This window comes from Trachemys scripta, chromosome 5 (genome assembly GCF_013100865.1).
Source record: "Trachemys scripta elegans isolate TJP31775 chromosome 5, CAS_Tse_1.0, whole genome shotgun sequence".
NCBI classification, from domain to species: Eukaryota; Metazoa; Chordata; order Testudines; family Emydidae; genus Trachemys; species Trachemys scripta.
In genome coordinates, this window is record NC_048302.1 from 132,646,655 (window position 1) to 132,664,258 (window position 17,604).

Below are 17,604 nucleotides of genomic sequence, written 5' to 3' on the forward strand. Positions count from 1 at the left end.
ATAGACCTTTAAACTCCTTCATTACTTCAGGGCCAAACTTGTTCATGCTCTGTACCACTGAAGGCAGACAAGGATGCCCACTGGCCATGCAAGTGCCATAATACTGGCAGGGAGTAGTGAAAACTATCTGTGGAACAAAGTCACAGCAATGAATTTAGTGGCTCTGAAAAAATTAGCTCTTCAGAGCTGTTTGAAGCACCTGGCCCTGTGGCATGCATCACAGTTGAGTACACAGTACTCGGACTAACCACACGCTTGTTCAACGTGTTAGGAAACAACAGTGAAGAGCAAAGTTCACGCGGCAAGCCCAGGCACCAAGTAAGCCCCACATTAAGAGGTTAAAGAGAGGGTTAACTGGTACAGAGAACCTTGCCAGGACTCTCCGTGGTGGAATGCATTTCATCCTAAACAAATAAACCTCTTGGCTCTTAGACCCAGGGCTTTGGAGCGGAGCCCGGAGCAGCTCCGGAGCAGCGGAGCTGCAGGTTTTTGCCTGGAGCCGGAGCGGAGCTGGAGCACAGCTCCAAAGCCCTGCTTAGATCTGTGCTTCTCAGAAGAAATTTTAGCATTTGAATAGACATGATCTTAGACGTTTGGTCCTGCTGACCGTGGTGTGCTACAACTGCCACACTGACATGGCTTTCTCAGCCCCAAAACACTCCATCAGAGCATTCCCCTCTGGGTAAAGATGTGCAAGGAAATTACAATACCAAACATATGAGGGATCTAAGAGATTAATTAGGTAATATTTGTGAAGGCTTTGAAGATGGTGCACCTCACAAAACCACTCTGACAGGCAGACACTGCTCCAAAGACATTCCATACCAGCAGACAGGCCTCTTTCCATTAGACACGTTACGCAAGCGGAGCTGCAGAAGGAAGCTTGCACTGAACAATGGACATGATTTTGATTTGTTGCATCCTGAGTAACTGCATGTACATTTCGAGTAACTGCTGGATTCAATGGAGTTACTTTGCTGTATTAAAATCTGACCCGATCTCTCTTACTCACTCTCTTAACTTTAAAATCAACTCACAAGCTGTTTAAAAGAAACACACACACACACTCCAAAGTCTGCAATTCTCCCCACTGTATTTATTTTACTAGGAAAACAGTCCATATCAGGAGAGGACAAAACAAAAGAGATAGCAGCAGCATAAACCCCAACCCAACTCTGAATAATTCAGACACTTTGAAAAGCCTTAAATCATCCAATGTATCTGCTGATGACTGCCTGCCTCTGCAGGACGCTGAAACGTGTCAGCATTCATATCAGGTACATGAGGCAGCATTACAGCTGAACGTTGCCTCCCTTGGCTGGTAGGTTTGGGAGGAATGGCGTTGTTAACAGAAACATTTCGTTTGCGTGTTGTTGTTGCTACATCATCACATTTACAATGAATCAGAACAGCGAGATTTCCATTCAGCTCAGTTCTACCTTGACCTAAAAAGAAATTTTGTAAGGACAAAACCCAGTGCCTAATTACTGTATGTCAGATTCACCAAGTACAATGTGTTTGTAGCAGAAGAAAGATAATTAGCAGAGCACCCATCTGACTATATAGCAAATTAGTCTCATATAGGCAATAAATCTCCCCACCGCTCAATAAAACATTTAAAGCTACAACGATGCAACAATCTCTTAGAAATATTCTCTTGGGGTACGTCTATACTTACTTCCTGGTCCGGATGTAAGCGATCGATCTTCTGGGATCGATTTATCGCGTCTTGTCTAGACGCGATAAATCGATCCCGGAAGTGCTTGCCGTCGACGCCAGTACTCCAGCTTGGCGAGAGGAGTACGCGGCATCGATGGGGGAGCCTGCCTGCCGCGTCTGGACCTGCGGTAAGTTCGGACTAAGGTACTTCGAATTCAGCTACGTTATTAACGTAGCTAAATTTGCGTACCTTAGACCAAAGTGGGGGGTTAGTGTGGACCAGGCCTTGGTTGCAACAATTGCACTTCGAAAATCCTGGAAGTTAGTCTCCTTGTGTTATTTTTTTAAAACAATCCAGAACACCCAAACCTTTTAGTAGTTACATGTTAGTCCCACTGACTTGGCATCTGTATTCACACGGAAGACATGTCAGGATATAACGGGATACACAAGGTTGACCATAATTAGGACTGATCTGTACAGTAAACTGGAGATGTTCATTTTGCTCTGTGTGTTTGTCTCTTTCTGGTTGCAGACACAACAAGAGTGCGCTTTGGCTGCTTGCCACACTTTTGGCATTATATAAACAAGAAAACAGAGGCATTTCCTTGGCAAAGGCTTTTAAGCAAGAGAACGTTTGAAGTTCTTTGAACCTGTGAAGTGCTATATAAAGAATTATCATTACAACCAGAACAGAGGGAAACTTCTAATATAGTTTTCTTTTTATCTTCTACATCAATTGTAGATAATACAGTAAAATTCGCAAATGTCATCTGCATAGATCTATTGTTTCAGCCCGTATCCAGCACGCCCAGAAGAAAACCTTAAAACTAGGAGTATAACACGGTACAGTTGCATAGCTAGCCTGGGTAATGCCAACTGCAGTTTCAAAAGCAACTGTATGTGACACGGACGCGGGATTCGGAAGCAAAATGGTCTGATTGGTAGGGCGCATACAATTACCCAGCATACTTGTCCAGCTCACAGGGCTCTGAGCTTTCAGAGCAAACTCAAAAGTTTGGCTGTGCTTTTACGTACACTTGGGGCTAAATTCCACCCTCTAATGCGTCCACAGGGCAGTCACTGAAATCACGGAGCCATAGATGCACCAGAGAGTGTAGTTTAGCCCTGGATTCTTTTTTAGTGTCCTTGGGGGGGAGAAAGGGGAGAGGGGCGCGAAAGGAAGATGTGGCTCCATTTTTATTCTGATTATTTACTCTAATCAATTGAGAAGCAAAACATTGGATAATGTCTTGCAGTTCATGTTTAGAAGTAATCACCACATCTCTTTTTCACGGTTATGAATAGACAGGGATTTTTTTTAATGACCTGCGTGTTATTAATTTACTCTACTGCAGTATTTTCCCACACCGTGAAATGCATTATCACGCCGTGCTCTGAGTGACAGCTCTGCTCTCAGGTTGGAGGTTGATGAGGGAATTGCTTGCTTCGGCCAGTTCTGAAATGGAGACTCGTCCTCTCTGTTTGATAAACTGAGCCACTGCGGTCATCTCCTCTGGAGTGATATAGATGAACTTTCCTCGGTCATCAATCACACCTAGAAGACAAACGTGACCTGGAGTCAATACTTCAAAGCGAACTACGTTTCCCCAATAGACATTAATGACCCCACACCGTTAGTTAATTCAGGGACTACAATTACAGTCCACAAACTAAATTCCAGATTTAGCAAGGCACTATGGTCCAGCAGACAGGGGCATTGGTCTAGGAACAAGGAGACTTGGGTTCTTCTATTCCTAACTCTGCCGTTGGCCTGCTGGTGACTTTTGGAAACACACTTCTGTGCCTTCTTCTCATACTTGGTCTGTCTCGTCTATTTTGATTGCTGGGGCTTGGGGGCAGGGAGTGTTTCTTAGGTGGTAGAATTGCTTTGCTGCAAATCCTACAAAGAACTTAACATTTAGGCTGCTGCTGTGCCGAGACCATAGCCCGTCAATTGGATCAATATCGTCTCCTTTTTTCCTTGCACTCCTTATCTGCCTGTATCCACCTATTGTCTCGTTTTATACTTTGATTGTAAATTCTTTGCGGCAGGGATTGTCATTTTGTTCTCTGTTTGTACAGCGCCTAGCACATCGGGGTCCTGGCCCATGACCGGGGCTCGCAGGAGAATAGTCTCTGTTGGGCTGAGAGGCAGCAGAACACCACATATAATAAATAATAAAATCAAAGGAGTGTACTGCTACTATTTATTGTAATAACACATTAACAACTGTAGCCCAAGTTGTCAGCACTAAAAGGCAAGTGCTCTAACCCCGTGTTATCTAGCCCCCTGTAGCAAACCCTCTTCAAGTCCTTCAGATAATTTAGCTCCCTTGAACATAGACAATACCTTTCCCTACCCGTCAAATGATGACAAGAATGAACACCACTTGCTATTACCGTAATTGTATCTATTCAGGGGACACCAACTTAAAAATAGGGACACAAGGACAAGCACTGGCCGAAGTTCTACTGGACACTTGTAGAACTAGAAACTATTTGAACTTAATTTTGACAAAGGGATTAGATTTCAGGCTGGCGGTGTCTCAGTCGAGTTCGTAGGCTACTCCACCAGCTGAGGAAAGGGAAATCCTATCTAAACAGCTGCACAGTTCCAGGGTTTGTTTTGTTTTGGTTATTTGGCATTTCAGGTTTTTCTTTATTAACTTAGAAACAAAAGATTCAAAGCAACCCTAACAGTCTAGTCCTTGTCTCCGCGGCTTCCCAGACCCCTGGAGAGGCCTTCCCCAAACCAGCTCCTGCTCTCTGTTGCTGTTTCCCTCTTAGCCTCCTTCTGACAGGTGTGGAGCGCCACGCCCACTTCCTTCCCTGACCCAGTCTCTCCTGTCTGCTTCTCCTGCCCAAGATATATGCAATTTCCTGTAGGGCACATGACTAAGAGCAGGCATGTGATCCACAACTACCACTCCCGGTTTTAAAGGCCCGCAGAGCTGTAACAAGTGCACTGGGATAGCCTGTACGCAGGCTGGTGCCCTGTGACAGTCCCTTTTCTAGGCTCTAGGTGCTATGTTTTTTGAAAACTGGTTTGCAAACTACCCGAAATCCCCCACCCGATTCAGCTGAGACTGTTCTCTTTGCAAAAATAATTTCGCTCTCAGAGAGAATGAAATTCACACCCGTGCAGCCCAGCAATGCCTGTATGGAGTGCTTCAGCAGAACTCAAATGATACACAGGCCTTGATGTGGAGACTCTGCCGGGGGGGGGAAGGTGCATTAATTTTAATTCTATACAGCAACAATAATCAGGTACAAAAATGCTAGAGCACCTCTCCAGGATGGCAGTCCATTTTAAACCACCAAGTTTCAAAGCTGAAATTAGGGTAATTAACATATCTATTGATCAAGTCAAGTAGGAGTCCTTGGTGATTACAGGATAAATTCAATAGAAAGCATTTTCTTACTACCTGGCTTAGGGGTCCTATGCATTTTCTGCATCATCTATTAACATACTAAACAACTCAACAGAAACCCATAAACGTTTCCACTGTCACCTGTTAGAGTGCCATCTGCCATCAGGTCTTGTACTCTATTAATTGCATCCTGTTGGAGGGGTGGGAAAAAGAACCAGTTAAAAGAAGAGAGATCTCACATTTCCAGGCATATCAGAGAGATTGTGCTTCATGTCTTATTCTTGAAAGCAGAATATTTAGGTGAAACATGCATACCAGCATTTCTACACAAATGCAACCGATAAGCCTGTTATCGGGACAAGGTTTTGTCTTAGTCAGGATGCGGTCAGCCTCTGTAACCCGGTGTATGCAAATAGCTCCCTCCCCACAAGAGGCTGTTCTTGCAAACTTATCTGAATGCGAGAGGTACCATTAACCTATTTCATGGAAGGGGATTGCATAGAGACCTCTTGAGCATTAACAAAGAAGGGTGTATGTGGACAGAAACAAAAGGGCCAGCCCATGCAACTATGTCTATGTACACCAACTAAAGATCTGGCCCAAATACAGTAATGAAAATATATTTGTTCTGCTTAAAGTCTGCTGTGTTCTCCACTGGCCCAAAAGGTAACATGCCAAATTTATCCATGGGGTAACTCCAAGGGTTTTTATTATTTATAGAGCAGCTGACATGTCCTAGGCATGTCCTAGGTATGTCAGAATCAAATCAAATACGTGGCCCCTCCCCAAACTGCAGACAGAGCCAAGGCAGAACAGGAAAAGAGACAAATGTAGACCGGGAAGGTTGGGTGCGGGGAGGAGCGAAGAAAGAAAAATGGAGGACAGAGGCCAAAAGGTACAATGCAAGGTCAAGATTTCCCTTGGAAGGTTCTTCATAGGTTTTGCAGGGGTGAGGTTGCTTGTTTTTAAAAGAAAACACATCCTAAAAACATGTAACCATTTAAAAATAATTTAGTAGGCTATAAATTGGGGAAAGGGGCAGTGTGGGAGGGAAATGCCAGCAATAAATGAGTCTAGGGACAAAAATAACGAATATCTGTTCTTTTACTGTACATGAAACAGTATGGCCAATGTTGTAATTTTCCCCACTCATCTGGGCAGTTTTCACCCTATCCAACAATGACCATGCTCGTAGCTGTATTTTATGTGACTCTGTAGCCCAAAGTATCCTAGGAGAGAGCACGCAAGTGTGTGCTGGATACAAAGAAAGGCTGGGATTACAGCTCCAGCGACCAGCAAGAAGTACAAGACATTCTGAGCATGCTCCTTCATGGCAAGGACTCATTGGCTGATGAAGTTATTGGCTGGATGGCTCTTCCAATGAATTCCGTTAGGGTGGCCCTTCTGTTGAAGTTCACTCAAAACCCAAGTATTTTCAGTAAGACCACCAAGAGTCACATGGAAATTACGCAGTTTGCCCACACTCCCATTATTAGTATTGGTGTATTAGGTCTGACTTGTAATGCTTACCTGGGTTCTTAACCCCAAATGGGAAGCCAGGTCTTCCAGAAGAACCACCTTTGCATTCTACGGAAACAAAGAGTTATAAGCAGCTGATGAGAATGGGGACTAGCTTTTTATCTGTTTGGCCACAGAAATATGCAGGAGGCATCTAGTGGGAAACTAGAATTCAAGTTCGCAATTCCTAGCCAACTCTCCTGCTTGGGAAACAATGGAGTTGAATCATTTATTTAAATCAGTTTTGTTGACAGAGAAATTAGAGGCAGTGCTTCATCCGCAGGTGGAAAAGAGCATGTGTTTCTAAAGATCTGTTATGACCAATCTTTTAGAGAGGCAAGATAAGCAGAAACATTTTTGACTATTGACGTGCAGCTATTCATAAAAGGCGCTTGACTGTTCTTCCTGCAACCTATATCTCTCCCCACCAGTATTAACGTAAGCTTTCAGTTTGCACAAACCTATTCCTTTTCACTTCACTTTGGGATGTTGCAAATTACGTTTAAAAAAAAGGAGAACTGGGCCAGACCTTCTGGTGTACTAAGCTCTTGGGTGGTTTGTCTGCTTCCCCCCCGCAACACTAGTGTTGTTGCCTTAATGACCTTCTTTAGCAAGTTAATCCCTTATCTAGTTTCTCATAATTAGAGATGTACTCCTAGTGCTCTGTCGAGGGGCAGCGCAATATGGACTGAGGACAGAACTGGGAGCAAAAGAACTCGTGAATTTTCTAATTGGCGTTAGCACGGACTCCGTGTGTGACTTTAGCCAAGTCATTTAGCATCTGATTCACCACTTTACTCTAGTCTTACACTGACGTAACCAGAGGGAGTTACACAGAAGAAGACCGGAGTCGTACAATGCGCCGGTGAAACGGGAATTCAACCATTCCGTGCCATGATTTCCCTATCAGTAAAATGGGTTAATATCTCATTTATCTAAATGCACTGTAAAGATGCATTAATGCTCGTAAGGAACTTTAAATATAAAGGGCTATAGAGGTGCTAAGTATTATTCTCTTAGATCCAGGCCACTATTCCTTCCAGTATGGTGGGACGGCAATATCTTGCGGAGCTTTATAATTCCAGATGCAAGTATTATGTTTACATTGGACAGAACAGTTTCAGAATGATAACGTTTATATTTGGACTTATTTGAGGACACAGTAACTCTAACCTGAATGGACATCTGGGAAATAAACAGGCTGTATACAGTCATGCCCTCTCTCATTAAGGAAAACAAAAAACCAAAAAAACCCACAGACTTACTAGTTGTGAAGTTAGATACAGCCAAGCTAGAGAACTGACTACCATGGACTGAAGATACAGAACTGAAACCAGTCCATGGAATTCAGTTCTCAGAGCTGGGAACTGCTATGGATCATCACATCTTCATTTTAAAGGATGGGGGCAAAAAACCAAAAACCAAACCACCCCCAACCCCTTACTAAGTGAGAAAAGAGGATTTAAGTCTTCCCTTAAAAACAGTCCTCCCCTAACTACTGAAACAGTTTACTGGAAGCTTTCCAGGTTAATCGCTTCATGGCTGGTATTCTAGGAAATCGAGGCTCTCTTTTGCAGAAATACAGTCACTGAAGCTTGAGGCCTGAGTCATGGCAGAGCACTTAAGCATGTGCTTAACTTCCAAAAACACACGCTGCAGTTCCATTAATTTCAATAGGCCGGCATGTGCTTAAGTACTTTGCTGAACTGGGGCCAGAAACTAAATTACGGCCAAATCCTGCTCCGGTTATTTACGCAATGAATCCCACTGTAATCCAGGGGAAGATTCATGTGAATAAGGGGAGTACGATTTTGACCTTATCTCTGAGAGAGAGAGAGAGAGAGAGAGAGAGCGCGCGCGCGAACCTACGTGCACTCAGGATTTATCCCCCAGCCTCTTTTGGTATTTTTGCAACAGGTTCTTTTTAAAAACAAACTGAAGCTGCTCAGAGGTTTGAAACGGGGAGTCCACGTGGAAATGGTTTAATGGGCCGAGGCACAGTCTGAGGTGCACGTGTATGTTTCTCTTCGCATTTTAGGTTGCCTCACCAGCACTTTGCCTGCTCATCCTTCTCCGGTGGGACTACTTCCCATGATCCGAGCCTCCCTGCAGCTTTCAAACTGCCACCAATTAATTTGTAAAGTTCCAGTTGGGCCCACAGAGTCGTCCTTTTTGTGAGGTGGCCTGCACGGCTCTGGCACCAGGTTCAAACCCAGCAGCTTTTCTGTTGCTCTACTGCATCTCTTTCAAAAGCCAGAACCCCAGTTTGTAACATCACAATCGGTTGCTGGGGAATGGAAACGCTTTTGGCACTGATTTCACACACACACGCACGCGCGCAGGATCACAGAGGCCTGAGACTTTAGGAACTGCAGGTGAATTTAATAACCAAGAGATTTTCAAAGGCGCCTGAGGGAATTAGCCGCTCAATCTCCATCTAATTTCAATGGGATCTGGGTGCCTCACTCCCTTTGGGTCTGTTGTAAGCCCAATCTCAATCACAAAAACCCAACCCCAAAAAACAAACCGAAGAGAATCTACATTTCATGTACAATGTCCCTAAGAATAAAATATGAAGCAAGCTGCCGCCACTCACAAACTGACACCGGCAGAACAGCTTCCTCAACAGAAAGGTTAAATTACAATTTTTTTTTTTTTTGGAGGCATCGGCTGCTCTTTAAGACCACGTGACAGACGCTTTCAGACTGATGCTGCCGGATTAGCACTGTTTCAGCAGAGAAGTCATTCCTTCTGAAAAAGCAATAACATAGCCAGCTAGGAGGGACTGCATGCTGCCCTTGTCTTCTCTAAACCAAATATATTTTCATGCTAAAGAGAAAGTTAAAAATGTTAAAGAAAACATTGCTCCCAATTCTGCTGTCCATCCCTATTCAGCAACACATGTGCTTAAGTGCCTTCCTCAATTGGGATGTTTTTCTGAATCAGGGCCCTTTGTATGTGCTTATGTCCCACTGGCCGAGTTTATGGTTTCACATGAACCAAGCATCTTCGCTTTCAGGTCTCAGAGTCACACACTGTTATTGTTTCTCCGGTTTCAGACAGACAATGTAAATGGCAATTAAAATGTAAGTTGAGGCTTCTCTTTTAATTGGAGAGCGCGAATCACCACAAATACCCCAAACTTTAAAAATGAAGCTCCCCAATGCTATTAAAAGGAAGCCTAAGACATCCTGATGAGTGATCTTTTCTACAACACCTCTCTAAAGGTTAAGACACTGCCACGCATCTCAAGGGTAGAGAAGTTAGAGGAAATCAAGTGAGAGGTTTATGTGACCTTTACTGTGCTTGTGTTTCAAGAGGATCAAAAAATGCACGTGGTACAACAGACACCACATAAATTCAGCAATCCTCATTCTCACTCGGCAGTGGGGGGAGGGGAACTAAACTGCAATGGAACCAGTGAATTAAACTTTAAAAATAAATAAAATCATTACTGTGCGTTCAACATTCACAAACTCAGGGCCGAATCTTGCATGGTAGGGAGTGTCCTCAACTACCACTCACCTCTATGAGAGTTGAGGGCAATCACCACCTCACAGGACTGGGCACCGAGAAACTGGCTAGGTAAATTTTTTTTAAAAAAAATATAGTAACTTTTCTATTCAAGACTCAGAAATTTTACTCCAAGGACTATGGGTATGTCTACACTGCAGTCAGAGGTGCAATTCAGCACCCGAGCTAGCTCCGATCTAGCAGTGTACAAAGAGCAGCGAAGATACAGCAGCAACGTGGGCTGTACAAGCCCGCGCTGGGTACGTACTTGGCAGCTAACCTCTGCTGCTGTGGCTTAACTGCTACTGGTATTTGAGCTAGCTAGATCAATGCTGCTACGGTGCGTGTACTTTTGCTCCAACTGCAGGGTAGACAGACCCTAAGATAGATGTCATTGCTGCCAAGTCCAGATTACACTAGGAAGGTCTTTTAAAGGTGGAATGAAATGCTCAGTTATTGATAACTTCTAAAAGGAAATTACATGTTCCTAAAGTGATCTGCTTAAACTGGACTATCTAGAACACTATCCCAAAGCAAACAGGAGAGTAAAATTCTATGTAAACATTTCCAGAGTTTTACTTTAAGTATCCAAGGTACCAACTCAACTCCTGGGTGCACGTGTTGGGTGCACGTGTTGACTTCAGTGACTGGGATATATGCACGTCAGTGGCTATTGTAAGTGCCAAAATATGGCTACGAGATAAAAGGAGAGGGAGGAACTACTCCAGCAGTTAGTCACACATTTGTGAGCTGCAAGAGCAAACGCACATTGTAGTTTAAGTCCATGGATTGCTTGGATACTTGTTTTATTAAATATCCACCTAGATATTAACAAACGGGTTTCCTTTTGTTCTCCGCCAATAAACGTTTTCACAATAAATAAAAGAATAAATAAAAGGAACACACACAGGATATAAAGAAAGAGGAATGGTAGCTTACCTTAATGTAGTTGATAAATTCCGTTAGAAAGCTATGGGACTGGATACAGCAAGGAAAACAAGTTATTAATTCAAATGAACAGAAGTCAAATCAAATGTGTCTGCAAATTAATGGAAAAATAAGGATTGTAAAATAGACTTAATTGTACAAGGCACTGCACAGGGACAGATTCTCATTTGTTGCACCAGTGTCAATCTGGAGTTAATATCTATGAATTTGCACTGATTTATCTGAAATCAAAAAAAGGCTCAAGGTGTCTGTATTTAAATAAATATATATATTTATACCTGTCCAACCAGAGTGGAAATATCCAATTTCTAGCTTCTTTATGTCTATGTCATAGGTAGCGTGTCACATTCACGTTGAGACCAAGTTACTTTCTGTACCTTCTAGTAAGGTACGAACACCGAGGACCAGACCTTGCCCTCTGGATGCGTGAAGGGCAGGGTGTGGGGTGATATTAATGGGAGGCTGCTCAGATGCATCCAAGGGCAGAATTTAGCCTGGACTATTCATCACACAAGAGAAACAGGAGCCAATTTCTTTTAAACTTGGATGCCTAAAATTAGGCATCTAAATCAATAGTTAGGCATCTAAATAAAAGTTGCCTGATCATCAAAGGTGCTGCACAACCAAAATTTGTATTCAAGTCAATGGAAGATGCCGGTGGCTCAGAACCTCTGGAAATTATTAAGTCATTTATATTAGTTGCCTAACTACAGATTTAGGTGCCTAATTCTAGACACTCGAGCTTGAGGATGTTGGTAACCAATAATTGACTAGTAACCAATAACCAGTGACAGAGCATGTGACTGCAGCAGGATACTGGATGCCTCGTAAAGCACAAGGCAGAAAGCCTACAGCCTTCCAGCCACGTTAGCAGCCCTGCAGAACTGTGTATCTTGGAATGTCTTTGTTTAACAGGCATTTGAAATATGTACTTTATAAAAAAAAAACATTAAGTTGAGAACAAGGCCCCCAACCTCCATCTTAAGCAAGTAAAGCCCCTCTCTGCTCCCATTTACATACAATAGCCATCCTGGTCTAGGATCTTATACACCACAGATTCCTTTGCCCCCCCGAACAAATTAATATGACCAAGTTATATACTCCTGATCATGGGACAATTTTGTCTTAGCCGTAACTGATCTCCCAAGAGTGTCTGTGGTATAGTTGGCACAGCTGCTTAGCACTGCGTGTAACTTACAAACAGATGGAAAAAGTCTGTTTTAGCCACTTTTTGCTGTTGTAAGACACTACTACTCATAAGTTCAGAAATGCCAATGGTACAGTAAGGGTAGATTTAAAAGGAACTGATAGAAGTTAAGCACCCTAGTCAAACTAACTTTCAGTAGGAGCTTGGCACCAAACTGCCCTTTGAACCTCTGAAAATCTATTCCACCCTCACTAACGTGGCATGACTTCTATTGGTCTTAATTTAGAGCCATGATGAAGAATGCTCCTTTGGTTTAGAGTGGGTGGCTGGACAGAGGGAGAGAAAAAAAAAAATCACCAGTATCAATCTGATTTACACTGATGCCACCCCACTGAACAAACTGGGGTCGCAGCAGCGTAAGAATTTTTCACACTTAAAAAAATGTTATGCTAACATCAAATGCATTCAGCTGCAAACATCGGGAGCACAAGATCTCCATTCCCGTCATTATTTTATAGCACTTAACATTAAAACAAAGCAAACCATTTAGTCTCTGATGGGTTATGAATGAGAATCTTGCCTTCCACAGTGGCAGCATTAAGAAAAAAAAATCAGGTACCACGATGTGAAATACCACATTTTATCAGCAGCAGCCAAAAGACATGCTTATATGCAGCCATAATAGAGTGCTACAGTCCTATGCAGAGGGTAAGGAATTAGCAACAGTCACTTCCATCACAGAGTGTACAGTTCTACCACCACACAACCAGAAACACCCGAGATATGGGCATTTTAATGCTTCATTTAATAAATTACGTTTAAAATCAGCTTTAGTTCAGTTTAATTCCCCTGATTTAGTGATAATTCAACCCCTTAGATATTGAAGCTGGACTTAAAACATACTTGGCAGCTATTTTGGAATCAAACTCTGCCTTTGGCATTGCTCTCTTTCACAGTTATCTGCCCTTCTAGCAGCACTTTCTGCGCTTGTACTGCAGGGTTTCTAACCCTAGGAAGGCATTTGGATTACAGAACTCCTAGGTTAATTCAGCCATGCTGTAAGCAGGTGGAACCCCACTGGGAGTTTGCACTCCTTTCCACGTGAGCTGAATTTGCCCCTTCGCATTTCTCTCTAAATCTAAAGGTTGGTATAAAGAATTCGAATGTTCTCCTATAATGCTCTCGGTTCACATTTACTAAACACAAGATCTGTCATTTAAAGGCAAAAAAAATTCCTTATGTGCACTCAGCACACCCCATCCAAGTGTTATTTTTAGAAGTCACTCACCCAGGACTTGATTCAGAATGGTTTGGGTGGGTTTTTTTTGTTTTGATTTTTGAAACCATAAGGGGATAAAATGCAATCAGGACAATTTAAACAGCTGAATCTATTCAGTCTCAGGAAGCTAGATGGGAAGCCAGGAATTCTGGCTGCAGTGACAGCACAACATACCTCTTCCTCGGTCATTGCTTCTTCGACACCCTCCTCTTCAACTACAAAACACTCCTTCAGCTTGAGGTACTCTTCATGCTCCCTCTGCTCCTTTTCTTCTTTTGCTTTCTTTTGTTCCTCTTCCTGCAGAAAAATGAAGTGCTCAAGTCATTCCTCCCCAAACCAGGTTAGTTGAAAGGAGACCCTGCTTACTTTATCACTTGGGTGCCAATCGGATTCACTGGGACAGGCCAGGAACAGAAGGACTTTCTGAAAACTGAAACTCTGAAACTCTCCCTTGATCGCATCATTAATTTCAAAAACAGTTCTGCCTCTGCCCTTCTTTTAATACAGCAATTGTCTCAGTCAACTCAGCTGTTCCTGGACTGGCTCGGAAAAGATCTGATGAAGGAGAGAGAGACACTTTTATATAGCGAACGGCTTCCTCAATTTGCATGAGCACATTTCTTCTGCAGTGCAAGCTACAGGAAGTCCCTGCCCCCAAACCATACATTGATGCAACTTATCCATTTTCAGTTACTGACCCTGATCCTGCTCTCACTTACACCGGTGTAAAACAGGAGTAACTACTGAAGGCAGTGGAGTTACTTGTTTGCCACTAGTGTGAGAATGAAGAATCAGGCCGATTACAAGGTTTTAAAAAAATGTTTTTTTTTATGGCAGACTACTCAACTGGTTATAGGTAAAAGATACAAGGAGCTGTATTAACTGCCTGGTTTATGAACAGAACATAAGAGGTGGCTATAAGGAGAGAAAAATAAAGTTATTCTGTGAGCAGTTCACTCTAGTTAGCTAAAAATGACGCATTCTGGTGCCTTTTAATCATTTGTAGTCACTAATACTACTTGTGCCTTATAAAGCATTTTAAATCTTCAAAGCGGTGTACAATCAGTAATTAAATCTCCTAACCGCCCTGTGCTGGGGGCATCACAACCATTTAACAAGACAGGAAAACAGAGGCACGCACGTTAAGTGACTCGCTCTAGGGTGCCTAGCAAAATCAGGGGCACAGCCAGGATGGGATTGCAGGGGTTTCGTGCTCAGAGCACACGATTTTGCTGCTTTCCATGCATTTTTCCTTAGTGTTCTCAGGAGGAAATACTACCACCATATTAAGCTATTTTTGAAGCAAAATTCTATGCCATGCCTGGTTCTAATCACCAGTTGTTTTCTCCATTCCACACTGAAATAATGGTGCAGCATGTCTCTGACACTGGTATTATATAGCAGGTGCTTCCTTAAACGGAGCAAAATTGAACAATTGCATCAATAAAATGTACACAGAAAAAAAAGAGGTCCAATCGTGAGGTATAATCCATTAACACATGTATTAAGGGACACTGTTCAGAGCCAGACCCTACAAGAGGCAGGATCGGGCCCTTAGAACACGGCATGGAAAAAATCTGCCCTGTAGTAGAGACAGCCAAAAAATTAGTATAGGTCTCAGCACTGCCCGATCAGACTCCCAGGCTGAGTCTCTTGTGGGACACATCCACCCTAACTGAATTGGCCTCGTTAGCACTGACCCCCCCCACTTGGTAAGGCAACTTCCATCTTTTCACGTGCTGTATATTTATACCTGCCTACTGTATTTTCCACTCCATGCATCTGATGAAGTGGGTTATAGTCCACGAAAGCTTATGCCCAAATAAATGTGTTAGTCTCTAAGGTGCCACAAGGACTCCTCGTTGCTTTTGCTGATACAGACCAACATGGCTACCCCTCTGAAACTTGTGGGACTGTGGCCCTGAGAGTAATTATGGTGAAAAAGTGACTGAGGAAAAAAAAAAAAAAACGCATCTAATTTCTTACCAGATCTGATCCTTCTGTGCATTCAGAGTCAAATGGGAAAGATTTTGCTGCTTTTTATTCCTGCAGTTTTAACACAGCTTTCGAGAGGGAGTGGGATTATTTTCTTTGTCCTGCCTCACCAAACAGGTTATTAACTAAGATCCAGTTGCAGAATCTTTATTATTAGCAGCGCATGAGCCTGAAAAAACACAGCCTGGCTCTCAGAGCTCTTCTTCGCTTGTAAACTGAGCCAAATTGATCTAGAATCACTGAGACACATCAAAGTCCTTCACAGCTCTGTCCCTACCACATCCCTGTAGCTCAAACGCTATGTAGAATTTTGAAGCACGAAAACCCTGACATCACTTTCGAAGGGAAGTGATAAGAGTTGAAGAGTCCTTCAAAATTTCCAGGTGGTGGTTCTGCAAAAATCAAAAGATAACTGGCCCATTTACAACTGTCAGACATGTTCCTGTTTCTAAAAGAGGCTGACAAGCAAACCAACCAACCCAGTCTCTCTCTCACACGTCTACAGAGCTGTGCCTTTGATTTCAGCAGGGCAAAAACCTGCCAAAATGTTAGTGTCAGTATTTCCACATCCAGCACACCGTGGGAAACGCCTCAGTGCGAGGAGATTGACAATGTGCGCCATTCTTGGTCCCACGTCTTTTTTCCTTGGTCACTCATTACAAGCTGACCTACACTTACTTCTCAGACCTACAGCTCTCATATTGTAATCAGCAGAGCATTTCCAGGAGGCCTGAGCAGCGCTTTCAGTAACAACAGTGAAGCATCCGCCAGCCTTCAAGCCTGAATGCTTGTTAGGTTTAGCCTAGGGCAGGACACTCAGGATTTCCAGAGGCTTTGGTGGAACAACTAAACTGAACATAACAAAAACCCAACAACTCCCTGCTCAGCTGTTTCATGGATTTCTTTGGTGTAAATTCAACCATGATCAAGCCTGAGGACAGACCCAAACTGTAAAGAGATAAGAGAGGAGCTTGTATACCAATAAATTCACTGAGAGAGGCAACAAACAGCAGAGATGGGACATGTGGGGAAAAAAATATATAGTAAAGCCGCTTTGTCTATTACATTAACACGCATTTATTTTCACCTGGCTCTCTTACAACTGTCTTTGTATCCTTCTTTTATATCACCAAGTACTACAGCTACTGTGTGGAAAGTGTGGACTCAAGACTAGACGGAGAGGTGTCGACAGGAGAATCTATCCACCTGTAGAAGTGGTCGACGTTATGAAATAGCGCTAAGATCAGTCCTTAACTACTTGGTTTAGTGGCCATTTATGGTGCTGCCTGCTGATTTCAGAAACACGAGGGCAACCAGTGAAAACGTTTCAGGGAGCCTGTGGGAGGAAAGCGAAATTAAACCTCTGGGAAAAAAAGCAAAGTACGGTTATGTCGTTTATTTTGGCCTGATCTCAGATCTATTGCTCTCAAGTGAGGCTGCAGGGAGCGTGCAGGAGAAAGAACAGACAGGCCACCTCCCTGAAAGGATGGGCGGGGAGTGGGGAAACCCCAGCACTAAGGAAATTCGGTAACTGCCGCTGCTTACCTTGGTGGTGTTTTTTTTGCTGTGAAGCAGTCGCATCTTTCTCCTCTCCTGCCTCAACATGACACCATGTTTGGGCTCTCTACAAATGTAAAGTATTTCTTCTGATCAATTCCTATCCTTCTTATGAAGTATTTCAATCCTCTCCGCCCTCCAAGGAAGTCTCTCAGACCCTGGTATAAATTCACACTCCCTCAGAGACTGTAACCCACCCCCCTTCTAAACACCTGGCAAAATCCACATTTTCTTCCTGTCGTACCAGTCCTACGTCGAGTCACATGCTGCGTATCTGCCAGGATACACTAAACACTTTGCTAGGAGGGGGCTAATGGCATCAGGGATTTTTCTGGAGCGTCTCTGTGGTCTCAGTCTGGTGTAGCACCTTACCACTGAATCTCTGGAGTGCTTTGCAATGTTTTTTTTCCCTCAAACAGTCACTGTTTTCTACCTTGATTTGTTCTGCACGACCGTCGTTCACCGCGTACAACAGCCCTTCCCTGTTGCTCACTGCATGCTCTTCTTCCACCCAAATTCTGCCAGCCTAGAAGCTGACTTTACTCACTTCCCGTTGTTCACTTTCTCTCCTCACCCATGCCTCTTTCTCTCCTCTTCAAATCCATTTTGGTCTA

At 43.3% G+C, this 17,604-nt stretch overlaps 1 protein-coding gene across 1 annotated transcript in view; it reads right to left on the minus strand.

Annotated features, from left to right (window-relative positions):
- Window positions 1–2,360: 2,360 nt before the first annotated feature.
- Window positions 2,361–17,604, minus strand: part of DDRGK1 (DDRGK domain containing 1) — a 44,304-nt gene continuing 29,060 nt past the window's right edge. The window contains exons 5-9 of the mRNA XM_034772048.1: window positions 13,613–13,735; window positions 11,004–11,042; window positions 6,564–6,620; window positions 5,175–5,223; window positions 2,361–3,217 (exon numbers count right to left, since the gene is read on the minus strand). Of these exons, the coding sequence (XP_034627939.1) occupies window positions 3,045–3,217; window positions 5,175–5,223; window positions 6,564–6,620; window positions 11,004–11,042; window positions 13,613–13,735 (441 nt within the window). The 3' untranslated portion in view covers window positions 2,361–3,044. The remainder of the gene's footprint in view (window positions 3,218–5,174; window positions 5,224–6,563; window positions 6,621–11,003; window positions 11,043–13,612; window positions 13,736–17,604) is intronic.